The sequence below is a fragment of the Orycteropus afer genome, unplaced genomic scaffold (assembly GCF_000298275.1).
Source record: "Orycteropus afer afer isolate SDZICR_OR568_19922 unplaced genomic scaffold, OryAfe1.0 scaffold00470, whole genome shotgun sequence".
NCBI classification, from domain to species: Eukaryota; Metazoa; Chordata; class Mammalia; order Tubulidentata; family Orycteropodidae; genus Orycteropus; species Orycteropus afer.
Genome location: NW_006922057.1, coordinates 1276438 through 1291252, shown reverse-complemented (window position 1 = coordinate 1291252; position 14815 = coordinate 1276438). Strand labels below are relative to the sequence as shown.

The 14815-nt window shown below is 39.3% G+C and overlaps 1 protein-coding gene across 1 annotated transcript in view; it reads left to right on the top strand.

The window, feature by feature from the left end:
- The window catches only part of GPR139 (G protein-coupled receptor 139), a 62513-nt gene extending 54047 nt beyond the window's left edge, over nucleotides 1-8466 (top strand). The window contains exon 2 of the mRNA XM_007954730.2: nucleotides 7532-8466. Within this exon, the coding sequence (XP_007952921.1) occupies nucleotides 7532-8466 (935 nt within the window). The remainder of the gene's footprint in view (nucleotides 1-7531) is intronic.
- The last annotated feature ends 6349 nt before the right edge of the window (nucleotides 8467-14815 follow it).

Genomic DNA, 14815 nt, shown 5'->3' with positions numbered 1-14815 from the left:
AGGGGAGCTCTGGTAGCATAGTGCCTAAGGCACTTGACTGCTAAACAGAGGGCTGGGGTTCAAACCCACCAGCCACTCCTCAGAAGGAAAGTTGGACAATCTACTTCCATAGTGATACCACCTTGGAAACCCAAGGAGATCACTATGAGTCAGGTCCAGCTCGATGGCAAATAACAACAACAGGGATGAGAGGGAAAAGGAGGATAAATTACTAACTAGAGGATAGGCATATTAACTTGGGTGAAGAGAAAGCCAATATACAGTAAGGGGGAGATCAGCACCAAATGATCAAGGCAAAATCATCCATAACCAAACACCTTCAGGTGCTGAGTCTCTGAGTCTAGGAGTGCAAGACCATAGTCTTGAGGGATACTGACATCAATTGACAGAAATACTCCAGAAAGACAGTGTTCTACATCCTACATTGGTGAGTAGCGACTTTGATCTTAAGAGCTTGTGAGGAGCCATCTAAGGTGCAACTATTGTTTTCTCCCCATCCAGAACAAAGAAAGGTGAAGAAAGCCAAAGCTGCAAGGGTACAATTAGTCCAAAGACCTAATGGACTATGTGAACTCCAGCCTCCATGACCCTGAGACCAGAAGCACTAGATGGTACCCAGCTACCACTGCTGACCAGTCTGACAGGAATCACAATAGGAGGTCCTGGACAGAGTGGGAGAAAAAATGTGAAACAAAATTCAAAATAATTAAAAATTTAAATGAATAAATAAGACCCACTAGTCTGACAGAGACTGTTGGAACCCCCAAGACACCCTAGACACCCTTCAAGCCAGACTTGAATTCACTCCTATAGCTCAATTTTCACCAAACAATTGTTGTTGTTATGTGTCGTAGAGTCGGACCTGACTCATAGCAACCCCACCTTGGGTTTCCAAGGCAGTATCACTACGGAAGTAGATTGCCCAACCTTCCTTCCAAGGAGTAACATAGACAGGCCTAAAAGGTGAACAATAACACTAGGGAGGTACACATTCATTAGACCAATAAACCATGCAAAATCAAAAGGGCAGCATTTGCCCAGAGAGAAAGCTGAGAAGACAGGAATGGCTAGGAAAGAAGGATGAAGGGAAGTAGTAAACACAGGGAGGAAATGGGAAGAATGCTGTTGTACTGGGGAAATTGCAATCAGTGCCTCAAAACAAGATGTGTATGAATTGTTGAATGGAAAACTTACTGACTCTGTAAACTTTAACCCAAATTAGTTTAAAAAAAAAAAGTAGCCAAAACAAAACAAAAATGTATTGAAGGAATGGATTCTTAATGTTGTTAGGTGGTGTCACATTAATTCAAAATCATAGTGACCCTATGTACAACAAAATAAAATGCTTCCAGTCCAGTCCTCACAATCATTTCTATGTTTGAGCCTGTTGTTGTAGCCACTGTGTCAATCCATCTCATTATAGTCAATACTAGTATACTGTACACTTTCCATATGTCAGACACTGTTCTAAGTGTATATGTAAATTACTAAATCCTCAAAACAACTCTATGCAGTGAGCATTCTTACTAACTCCATTTTATAGGTAAGGAAACTGGGTACAGAGATGCTAAATAGACTTGCCACACGTCGAAGAGCCGATAAGTGGTGGATCCAGGACTCAACCCCAGGCAGCCTGGTCCCAGACACCCTTTTATGGTTTTAGGTCCATGAAATTCCCACTATATATAATTAGGTCATAGGAACAGGGATTAAAAATCAGACCCATGCCCTCCATTGAAGCCTTTCCATTCATTCTACAGCCGTTCACCAGAAGCTCCTGTATCTTTGTGTGTGTTCTTGTTTAATTCTTTATAGTCACCACCATGCTGTTACTATGCTGAGGGGAGGCTCTGAATGTTGGCAGTACCAGTTTGTATTCACCTTGGGTCCAGGCACAGATCTTTGTATATAGAAGGTAGATGATAAATACTTTTTGAAAGTACTTTTGAAAGGGTGTCTGAATGAATAAAACATTTTGAACCCTTCAATAGAAGACATCTTTTAAAGAGAGCTACAAAAAAAAAAAAAGAAAGAAAGAATTCCTTGCAAACAAGTAGGTAGGTGTCCCTTGCTTTCACCAAGCCTACTCGTCACAGTACCCCACCCCAGAAGGTTTGCACATGATGTTTCCTTTGCTAGAAGCATTTTCTCCTGTCACTCTGTTTGCCCATTTACTTCCTCCAAATCTCAGCTTGAATATCATTTCCTTAGCAAAACCTCTTCTGATCACTACTCTCAAACAATTCTTCTTAGCACTTACTATAGTTTGCAGTTACACATTTTCTTCTGTGGTTCTTCAGTTCATGTTTTTCTCTCATAGCAGACTCTAAGCATCAAGAGGGCAGGACAGACCATGTCTATTTTGTTCATCATCTCTTCCCCAGGCATGGCTCATAGTAGATGCTCAAAAAATTTCATTGGATGCATGAAAAAACTTCTATTTGAGCTTCAGAAGTGAAAATAATTTTAATGATTTCCTTTTCTTAAGTAGTGACTTAAAATAGAATTTCCTCATGATTTTTATTTATTGTATCCAGCATAACATACCTGAATGGCACCCCTGCTCCCACTTGGAATGAGTACCAATATTGCATAGTGGTTTAGATCATGGCATTGGTCTTGGGTAAGAATTCTGGATAATTCATATAAACAGTACCTTAACTCTCCACAACTTCAAAATGGTATTTCAAACTGTTTTGAACAAGGGCAAAGACAATACAGACTTTTTTCAAACTCTGACGATACCATGTATGGAAAGGATGTAAACCAACTGAAATTCTCATACTTTGATGTTGAACATGTAATTTGGACAACCACTTGACAGAGCAATTCAGCAGTATATCTTGAAGTTGTCTACAGTAAATGTACTTATCTCCAAGGTTTGTATCAGCAAAATCCTTGACCCACTTTAAATATATATATAAATAAATAAATTACGGTTGTTGTTGCTAGGTACTGCTGAGTCAGCTCTAACTCATTGTGAGCTTATGTACAACAGAATGAAACACTGCCCGGTCGTGTGCCAGCCTCCCAATCCTTGCTATACTTGAGCTCATCGTTGCAGTCACTGTGCCAATCCATCTCATTGAGGGCCTTCCCATTTTTCGTTAACCCTCCACTTTACCAAGCATGATCTCCTTCTCCAGGGAATGGTCCCTTCTCACAACCTGACCAAAGAAGATGAGATGATGTCTGGCCATTCTCACTTCCAAGGAGCATTCTGGCTGCACTTCTTCCAGGATAGATTTGTTAGTTCTTCTGGCAGTCCACGGTACTTTCTGTATTCTTCACCAACACCACAACTCAAAAGCATGAAGTCTTCCATCATTGTCCAGCTTTTATATGCATATGAAGTGATTGAAAATACCATGGCTTGGGTTAGGTGCACCTTAACCTTCAAAAAGACATCCTTGCTCTTCAGCACTTTAAAAAGGTCTTTTGCAGCAGATTTACCCAGTGCAATGCATCGTCTGATTTCTTGACTGCTGCTTCCATTGCTGTTTATTGTGGAAACAAGTAATATGAAATCCTTGATAACTCCAATCTTTTCTCCATTTGTTGTGATGCTGCTTATTGGTCCAGTCATGAGGATTTTCATTTTCTTTATGTGGAGATGTAATCCATACTGTAGACTGGTGTCTTTAATCTTTATCACTAAGTGCTTCAAGTCACCTTTACTTTCAGAAAGCAAAGTTGTGTCATCTGCATATCACTGATTGTTGAAGTCTTCCTCCAATCCTTATGTCACGTTCTTTTCCATATAGTTCAGATTCTCAGATTATTTGTTCAGCATACAGGTGGTGAAAGAGTACAACCCTGAAGCACTCCTTTCCTAATTTTAAACCATGCAATATTACCTTGTTCTGTTCAAAGGACAGCCTCCTGGTCCATACACAGGTTCTTTATGAGCACAAGTAAGTGTTATGGAATTCCCATTCTTCTTAAAGTTATCCATAATTTGTTATGATCCACACAATCAAATGCTTTTCCATAGTCAATAAAACACAAGTAAACATCTTTCTGGTATTCTTTGCTTTCAGGCAAGATCTATCTGACATCAGCAATGATAACCCTCATTTCATGTCCTCTCCTGAATCCGGCTTGCATTTCTGGAAATTCTTTGTTAAAATACTGCTGCAACCATTTTTTAATTATCTTCAGCAAGATTTTACTTGCATGTGCTGTTAATGATACTGTTTGATAATTTCCACTTTTGTAAGATCACCTTTCTTTGGAATGGGTACAAATATGGATCTCTTCCAGTCAGTTGGCCAGGTAGCTGTCCTCCAAATTTCCTGGCATAGATGAGTGGGTGCTTCCAGCACAGCATCAGTTTGTTGAAACAGTTCAATGGGTGTTCCATCAATTCCTGGAGCCTTGTTCTTCAACAATTCCTTCAGTGCAGGTTCAACTTCTTCCTTCAATACCATTGGTTCTTGATCATATGCCACCTCCTAAAATGGATGAACATTGACCAATTCTCTTTGGTAGAGTGACTCTGTATATTCCTTCTATCTTTTTTTGATGTTTCCTGCATCATTCAATATTTGGCCCATAGAATCTTTCAATATTGTAACTCGAGGCTTGAATTTTTTCTTCAGTTCTTTCAGCTTGAGAAATGCTGAGCATGTTCTTCCCTTTTGGTTTTCTAACTCCAGGTCCATTCACATTTTATTATAATAATTGACTTTGTCTTCTCAAGCTGCTCTTTGAAATCTTTTGTTCAGCTCCTTTATTTTGTCATTTCTTCCATTTGCTTTAGCTACTCTCTATTGAAGGGCGAGTTTCAGAGTCTCTTCTAACATCCATGTGGTCTTTTCTTCCTTTCCTGTCTTTTTAATGACCTTTTGCTTTCTTCATGATGATGTTCTTGATATCATCCCACAATTCTTCTGGTTTTCTGTCATTGGAATTCAGTGCATCAAATCTGTTCTTCAGATGGTTTCTAAATTCAGGAGGGATATAGTCAAGGTCATATTTTGGTTCTTATGGACTTGTTTTAATTGTCTTCAGTTTCAACTTGAACTTGCATATGAGCAATTGAAGGTCTGTTCCACAGTCAGCTCCTGGCCTTGTTTTGGCTGAACATATTGAGCTTCTCCATCACCTCTTTCCACAGATGTAGAAAGCCCATGTGTATAGCCACCATTTATGTTGGTTAAAAAAAAAAAAAAAAAAAAAAAGTTTTTGCAATGAATAAGTCATTAGTCTTGCAAAATTCTACCATGAATTCCTCCAGTGTCGTTTCTATCACCAAGGTCATATTTTCAAACCACTGGTGATTCTTCTTTGTTTCCAACTTTTGCATTCCAATTGCCCATAATAATCAACACATATTGATTGCCTCTTTGGTCAATTCCAGGATGCAGGAGGTGGTAAAAATCTTGAATTTCTTCATCTTTGGCTTTGGTTGTTGATGCATAAATTTGAATAATAGTAGTATTAACTGTTCTTCCTTGTAGGCGTATGGCTATTATCCTATCACTGACAGCACTGTACTTCAGGATAGATCTTGAAACACTCTTTGTGACAATTAATACCATGCCATTCCTCTTCAATTCCTGGCAAAGTAGATCATATGGTTGTCTGATTCAAAATGACTAAAAAGTCCATTTTAGCTCACTAATGCCTAGGATATCAATCTTTATATGTTCCATTTCATTTTCACAACTTCAGTTTTCCTAGATTTATATTTCATACATTCCATGTTTCAATTCTTAATGGATGTTTGCACCTGTTTCTTCTCATTTTGAGTTGTGCCACCTCAGCCAATGGAGGTTCTGAAAGCTTTACTCCAGCCACACCATTAAGTTCGACTCTACTCTGAGGAGGTAGCTCTTTCCCAGTTGTGTATTGAGTGCCTTCCTACCTGAGGGGCTTATCTTCCAGCACTAAATTGGACAATGTTTCAGAGCTATTCATAAAGTTTTCCAGTAATATATCAGACCTTGTTTCACTGCTATTCATAAGGTTTCACTGGCCAATTCTTTGAGAAGTGGATGGCCCCTTCCTTCTTCCAAGTCTATCTTAGTCAGACAATGAGTTCACTCAATAAAATGCTACATAGTCATTAAAATGAGTGAGCTCTATGTATCAACAAAATACATAACATTGGTCTCAAAAACATAACATTGAGTGAGAGAGAGAGAGCATGACAGAGAGTCCAATTCCAGCTCTTCCAGCAAAACTCAGACAAGGGACTTAAGCTCTCTGAGATCTAGTCTCCTTGTTTGCAAAATATTAATAATGGTTACGTTTCAGAATTAATTCTTAGAATTAATGAGAATAAATATGTAGAGTGACTTTCAGATATTTTATCCATTGGAATATCACTTTGGAGTGAGTTCCTAGTGACTTTCCAGATATGTCTTATTCAGGAAGACACTGATTTTAAAAAAAAAAAAAAAATCAGAAATTATATGGATGTTGTTGTTAGGAGGAGTCAGCCACAGGAATCCAGGAGAGGAGAGGGAAACCAGGCCGTGCCCCACAAGCAGCAAGGCGGGAAAGCAGGGAGAGGACAGAAAAGGATATGGATGGATTTGCAAAATAAATCTGATGCCAGAAAAAATAATACATTGCTATCATTTGTGAAAAAACTCTGTACACTCATATTATAGAGATATATATTAGTATAGATTATTTGCTAACTGCGATTACCCTCAAGAGGGGCAATTGGAGTGGTTAGAGAACAAAGGTAAAGGGGAAAGTTACTTTTCTCTGTTATTCTTATGAATTATGTACCATGTGTGTATATTATCTATTCAAAAAATAAATATAACTTATTTTTAAATTAATCCAAAGATCAGGATCTTCTCAGCTCCTTCAATTTTAAATTTAAGAGGAAAGATCCTAAAGTCTTAAATTCTAAAAAGTTTCTTAAGAAGCTATGTAGTCCAATCTCTTACCTGAATACACAAAACCAAGAAAATTCATTCTAAACCCATATCTTCCATGGAGTTGAACAAAACAGAGCATGGGTTTTGGAATAAGAGGATTTATATTTGGTCCCTGTCACCAAGATTAGGAGCTCTGGTGGTGAAGTGCCTAAAACATGTGACTGCTAACCAGAAGCCTGTCGGTTTAAACCCACCAGCCACTCCTCAGAGGGAAGGTTGGGCTATCTACTTCCATAGTGATACTGCCTCAGTAACCCAAGGAAGGGTTTCCAACTCAATGGCAGTGATTTTGGTTTTGGTTGGTGGTCACCATGATTTACCTGTTATGTGACTCTAAGAAAGTTTCTCAATGTCTTGAAGCCCCAGTTTTATCTCTAAAGTTAGGATAATTTCTCAAGGTACATGAAAAATAAATAAACTACATATGTGCATAACTTTGTAAAATATCCAATTGTTTGTATGAGATGCAATTTGTAACATAGAGATTGTCCCTAAAAAAAAATTGGATCAATCCCTTTGACTACCATAAGGATGTCCCAACAAACATACTTTGTAGAAATTCCTGGGGCATCCATAGTAGCCAAGAAGTCATCTTTGCTTCAGAGATAAACCAATTTCTCTACTCTCCACAGCAAACATCCTGACAGTGATCATCCTTTCTCAGCTGGTGGCTAGAAGACAGAAGTCCTCCTACAATTATCTCTTGGCACTTGCTGCTGCTGACATCTTGGTCCTCTTTTTCATCGTGTTTGTGGACTTCCTTTTGGAAGATTTCATCTTGAACATGCAGATGCCTCAGGTCCCCAACAAGATCATAGAAGTTCTGGAATTCTCATCCATCCACACCTCCATTTGGATTACTGTTCCATTAACAATTGACAGGTATATTGCTGTCTGCCATCCACTCAAATACCACACAGTCTCCTACCCAGCCCGCACTCGGAAAGTAATTGTAAGCGTTTACATCACCTGCTTCCTGACTAGCATCCCTTATTACTGGTGGCCCAATATCTGGACTGAAGACTACATCAGCACTTCCATGCATCACGTTCTTATCTGGATTCACTGCTTCACCGTGTACCTGGTACCCTGCTCCATCTTCTTCATTTTGAACTCAATCATTGTGTACAAACTCAGGAGAAAGAGCAATTTTCGCCTCCGTGGCTACTCCACAGGGAAAACCACTGCCATCTTGTTCACCATTACCTCTATCTTTGCCACCCTTTGGGCCCCTCGCATCGTCATGATTCTCTACCACCTCTATGTGGTGCCAATCCAAAACCGCTGGCTGGTGCACATCATGTCCGACATCGCCAACATGCTGGCCCTTCTGAACACCGCCATCAACTTCTTCCTTTACTGCTTCATCAGCAAGCGGTTCCGCACCATGGCAGCCGCTACACTCAAGGCCTTCTTCAAGTGCCAGAAGCAACCTGTACAGTTCTACACCAACCATAACTTTTCCATAACAAGTAGTCCCTGGATCTCTCCAGCCAACTCACACTGTATCAAGATGCTGGTGTACCAGTATGACAAAAATGGAAAACCTATAAAAGTATCCCCATGACCCCATATGTTTGGCACCTAGTGCCTTTGTCTAACCTGTTTCCAGATGGGAGAGTGTCCCATCCTACAGCTAAAAAGCTCTCTTTAAGAGTGCTAACCTGATTCCTGTCTCCACAGACTGAGCAACTCTCAGACTGGTAGATGAAAAACATGGAAGAGCAGAAAGGAATGCATGAATCCTGTTTTTATTTATGTATTTATTTTTATAACATCAAGTTGACAGCAAAAGTTCCTACCAGTTTGAAGATGACATTAGAGATTGTATCATCAGTAAGGATGTGAAGTAGAGAAGTAGTCTGCGACTTAGCCCTGGCACCATCCAGTCACTGGAAATCACTCATTGATGTGGCACACCAGGCCACAATAGCACATAGCTGAGCCTGCACTCTTCCTCCAAGAGTTGAGATCATCTGTCGCTCCCCTGTGCCATTCCCAGCATTAGCAATGCTGACCAACTCTGAGTTTTTCGAAGGTGCCCTTTGTCGTAGAGAAAGTTGAGTTCTTGAAGTGGTCTTGGCACCCCCAGCAGCAGAATGACCCAGTGGGGACCAGAAGTATTGAGTCCCATCCAAACTCTGCCTAGAACTTCTGTAGAAAGGCTCCAAACCAGCTTAAGTAACTGTGACCCTCAGATATGGAGTCTAAGATGCACTCTTTCTATTTGCTGTTATATAGAGATTTTTATGTCTCCTCCAAAACAAAGACCCTGCCTGGTGTGTGGGGGGAAAGGAGGAATTCTTGAGCCCAGAAAAACAAAAAATAATAATTAATAAGCCCACTCTTGCCATTGTTTTGATCTGCCCGTGTCAGCTGTGTACTAAACCTTTACTTGAAACGCTTCTAGTTGCCGTGCCATTTGTGCTCTCTGGAGAAAACTTTCCCACGTAGAGTTGCCAACCCTGTCTCCTTACTTGCTGAAGCCCTCCCCAAATTGTTTTATTTGAAGTGACTTCTGAACTGGATTTAATATTCAAGGGTCAGAAACTGTCACTCTCTAGGGGTGACATCGCAGCTGTGCCCTACAGTCCAGTTGGCATGGCCATTCCACCACAAATGCAGACACAGTTGACATGGAAAGGTGCCCATTCTGTCTGCTCATCTGCCCTTTGACACACATGGTTCTAAAGGGTGGTGCCAGTTCTCAGTGAAGCTACTTAACCCAGACCCTTTGCAAAATGATAAAATACAAATTTATTTATTCTATCCTTACCTGTCCTAAACAAGAATAGTTCTAGGGTGTAATTAAATGAACTTCCCTGTGAATTGCCACTGGTGTGTACATATGTGCATGCACACACACACACACACACACACACTTGAATATATTAGCAGCCCTGGTAGCACAACGGTTAAGCATTGGTCTGCTAACCAAAAGATTGGCAATTCAGACCCACCCAGTGACTCTACGAAAGAAAGGCCTGGCAATCTGCTTCTGTAAACATTATAGCCAAGAAAACCCTACAGGCAGTTTTACTCTGTCACCATGGACTCAATTTGAGTCAAAAATCAACTTGACAGCACTTAACAACAACAACATGCATCTAGTGATGTGTTTTGAAAGGGAAATCCATACTGGAATTCCTCTGAATTAGTCTATTTTTTTTTTCTTTCCTTTATCCCCAGTGTTTGAAAGTCATGCCCGTTTTGGAAGAAATCTCTCAAAATGATTTTGAAAGTGCATATTTTTGGTAACAAAACAAAAAGCAGACAATAGTCCTTCTGGAACACATGGTTCCTCACACAAGGGTTCTACTTCATTGTTGTCCCAAAATTGGAAGACGCATCTATGCTTTTTCATGGAATTTGCAATAAATGAGGGGTGGGAGACAAAAGGCCCCAATGCAACACAAGCCCTAAGCTTCAGGCAGTACTCTCAAAGCTAATTGAATATCACTTTAGGTCATATTCGTCATGACCATTCTAATTTCTGTCCCTTTTAAATGGCAGCAGTAGAGTCTCATCTTCTCCAATGATGTATTCTAGAGTCAGTGCAAAAGACAAATATCTGGAATAGCCAACATTACCTTTGCAGAGTCTTCAGGAAGAAGCCGTATTTGAGCCATATTCCATCTCCTTAAAAACCCAACACAGCTAATTGTTCCCCAGCTTTGGAACAGGTTGCTGTTTCTTTAGTTGAAGACAAAATGGCTTGCATTTATAGACCACATTGCATGAGGAGCTCTGGTGGCACAGTGCCTAAGGCACTTGACTGCTAACCAGAAGGTGGGTGGGTTGTTCAAACCCACCAGCCACTCTGCAGAAGGAAGACTGGGCAATTTACTTACATAAAGATTTGCCACCTTAGAAAGCCAAAGGGGGTCACTATGAGTTGGGATCAACTCCATGGCAGTGAGTTTGGTTTTGGTTTTTATTACATGAGTCTAATGTATCTGAGAACATTAGAATCACACTGATGCAAGGAGATGCTCACACTCTTAAAAGGCTCATAGATGTTTGACTAAGGAGAAGAGCAGATTTGAATCTCCCATCTCACAAGGCATATTTGTCTTGAGTTGAATGGTGGGCAGATTCCCTTACAACCCCTAAATTGCATTTCTCTCTCATTGTTTTTTTTTTTTTTGTTGGCTAAGCACATGTCAATGACTATGTGTATATTAAATGTGTGTATGATGCAATTCCACCACACCTTTTTATGCATAAACATTGACCAAAGGCTACCTACACTGAATATATATATATATATTAAATGCCTAGCTCTGAAAAATACTAGCTTGTGCTGTGCTGTCCATGAATGAGTCAAAGTGCAATATCTATAAATATGAAGAATTCTTTTTGGAGAACTTATGTTAAATGGAAAATATGTATGCAGCTCTCAACGCTCCCCACTCCATGTTTTTAATTGTATGTACAAATTAATTGTTGATGTTTAAAAAACTAAAAACTGGGTGTGCAGGAATGTTTTCCTCATACACTCATCTATTACTTCTCTTAACAATAGAGTCTCTACCAAGTTGTACTGTCATCTCTTTTCCTTCTGACTATATTTTATATTTTGATAAGTAATATTTAAAAGAGATCAAAGTCTCAAAGGCACTCCAGTGAGTAGCTGTCTTCTGGTTAAAATGTATACAAGTGTCCACTGTATTGATATATATCTGCTGAAATTTATTTAAGATAACCTAAAGACTTTTAATTTATTCTTATTTATAGTAATAATTATGGAGAATTATGGAAAAGTTTTTTTTTAAGAAAAACTTTTAAGCCAGTTCTGGAAGCAAAGCCTTTAAATATGAAGCCTGTCATGTAAAAAGCTGCTGATGATGGCACTTAAGTAAATGGTGCCTCTTTCAAAGACTCTTACTTAGCATATTCCTTTACTGTGTGGCATGTGTCCTGGCTGGACACGCAGTGATGTTACACACATACATGCTGTGTCTTTCTATTAGAAGCTCAAGGACTTAAATGTCTATGGGGATGGGAATAAGGGATGACCGACAAACCATAAAAGATGACATGAACTTCCACTTTGCAAGCACCCTGCAATTGGAAAAGATTACTTTGCACAGTTGGTGCCTACTGATCCAACATGGGGAGGGGGTGCTGTCTGAAATGAATACAAGACTCTATTGTTGGCTATTCCAGTTCAAAGAATGGGAGGTACCATAGAGAAATAGTAAATGTTCATATTTTCTTAATTAGATAATATATTGTGTTTGGACTTGTTTGTATTATAATAAATTCTAATATGGTGCACATGTGGTATTTGGTATGGTATGTATGCAAGCAACTGCAGAACTCTGATATAAAATTCTGAAATGAGCATCTTGCTTTTATGTTGTGCTGGATGCTAGTCTTACCTGGTCAGCTGGAGCTATTTCAGAATTTAAGACCACAGCAATGTTCTTCCTATAATCTTCACTTAAGTAGCTTACAAGATATAAATCTGAATTTTTCCTCTAACTACCTCCTATACACATCTTCAAAATAGTGATGGCTGTACTCATAAGTGGAAATCTAGGGTAATGGCTAAGAGCATGGACTTTGGACTCAGACAAACATAGATTCATGTCCTACCTCCACTATTAACTAGGCATGCATTCTTTTTTTTTTTTTTTCACATCAACTTTACTTTTAATATACCATAATTTATCTCAATTCTTTTTTATCTTTTTTTTTATTATTTTAAGAGCTTGTTTTACATTCAAAGTCATGCATACATTTAGTTTCATGCCTACATGAAACTAAATGTACACATGTGTTCTTGAGCAAGTTCTTAAAGATCTCATGTAGAAAATGGTGCAAAATTTTCCCAGTAAGGCTGCATAGAAGCACTTATGGTCAGGAACCCAAAATTTGGAGTTAAACACCTCTGTTACTGCATCCAGGCTCTGCTACTTTCTAGTTGTGTGACCTTGGGTAATCTTGTCAATCTCTCTGAGTCTCAATTTCCTCTCTGTAAAATGAAGCTAATAACTCCAAAACTTACTTCATGGAGCTGTTATAAGTAGTTGAGCTTTAAAGAGCCTCCAATTTTGCATCATTTTACAGGTGAAAATTCCAGGCCCAAAGAGGCTAATGGTTCTGTCCAGAGTAGAACGCAGTCACCCAGCATTGCTTCCAGCATTCTCACCATTCTATTGCATTGCCTTCTCTGCACAATTCTGACTCATCCCCCAAAAGATCACATTATTTTTATGCCCTTTTTAGAGTTGGGTATATTGCATAGTTTTCTAGCTCTTCAAGTCCAGGTCATTCAAGCATGATATATATTATAAGAGCATCATAATTAAAACACTTAGTTTGACCTTTTCTCTGTGAGGTAGACTTTTTTTTTTTTTTTAATTGACTCCATCTAGAATCCTAAACACATCTTTCATACTACGCATTTTCCCACACAAACCACCATCAATTCTGACAGCCACCCACAAATTGTTGTCACAATCTATCTTTGCATCAACTTAGATAATGAAACCGACTTATAAGTTGAGGGGGAATCATAGAAAAGAGAAAAAAAAATGTGCTGACAGGGTTGCAAAACAGCCATTAGGCATGGCCACAGCATCTTATTAATTTTGTTCACCAATTCAGGAGGCAGGAGAAAAGTGAGTTGATGGAGGTTGAACTGTTAAATAATATTTTTTTTTATTAGTTCACTCAGCTAAATGTGATGGTTCAATCTTTATAGAGGGTGTGCAATTAATCCAAGTACTTGCCAGACACAACAAGGATAAGAGGCTCATGTCTACTGGGATAAATAGATACTGTGAGTTTTCTAGGTTGATTGAAAGAATGCCACTGTCTTGCCAGGAAGAGAAAGGGATTATTTATAAAGGAGCAAAGCAGAGCCACAGAGAAGAGACATGCCTTTTCATCCACTTTCTGGATAAACAGTCACCCTGTTTTGTTACCTATAGAATGGCAGTGACATAATATTTCTCTCCACTGAAGATAGAACTAGATAAGGGAGAGTTAAGCTGCAGCCAGAGGGATCCAGAGATTGAACTCAAAGAAGAAATCTTCACAGTGATGACTATCAGCTCTAGCAAAGGTTGAATTCTTAATTTGCTATCATTGAATGATTAGAGTGCTGGAGAGGATCTGAGAGATTATCTCCCTCAAAGATCAAAAAAAAAAAAAAAAAAAAGCAAAGACCCCAGAGGTCATGTTTCCCAAGGTCACACAATCTAGATGTTTGGAGATTCTCGTCTCAATTATTTTTCTGTAGACCTTTCTCAAAAACATAGAATTATATAACTTTATAATTAGTTAGATATAGAATTAAATAACTTCAAAGTTCTCTTTCCAACACCCATAGTCAGAAATGTCTCATATGAATTCCCAGCATCTCCAAAGACCAGACTGTTAACCTGAGAATATTTACATATGGAGGAGAGGGTCAAGAGGATGGGTACTTATTTAATAACCACTATCCCCCCTCTAGGAGCTCTGGTAGCACAGTGCCTAAAGCATTTGACTGTTAACCAGAAGGGTGGCAGTTCAAATCCACCAGCCACTCCTCAGAAGGAAGGTTGGGCAATCTACTTCCATAGTGATAAACTGCCTTGGAAACCCAAGGAGGGGTCTCTATGAGTCAGATCTGACTCAATGGCACATAACAACAACATGCCCCCTCTGGTGACATAGTGCCTAAGGTATTAGACTGCTAACCAGAAGGCTGGCGGTTCAAACCCACCAGCCACTCCTTGGAAGGAAGGTTGGGCAATCTACTTCTGTAGTGATACCACCTCAGAAACTCGAGGAAGGACTGCTATGAGTTGGATCTGACTCGACGGCAGTGTGTTTGGTTTGTTTTTTATGTCCCAGATGAGAAGTCCTGGTGGCACAATGGTCAAAGCACTCAGCTGCTAACCAAAAGGTAGGTGGTTCTT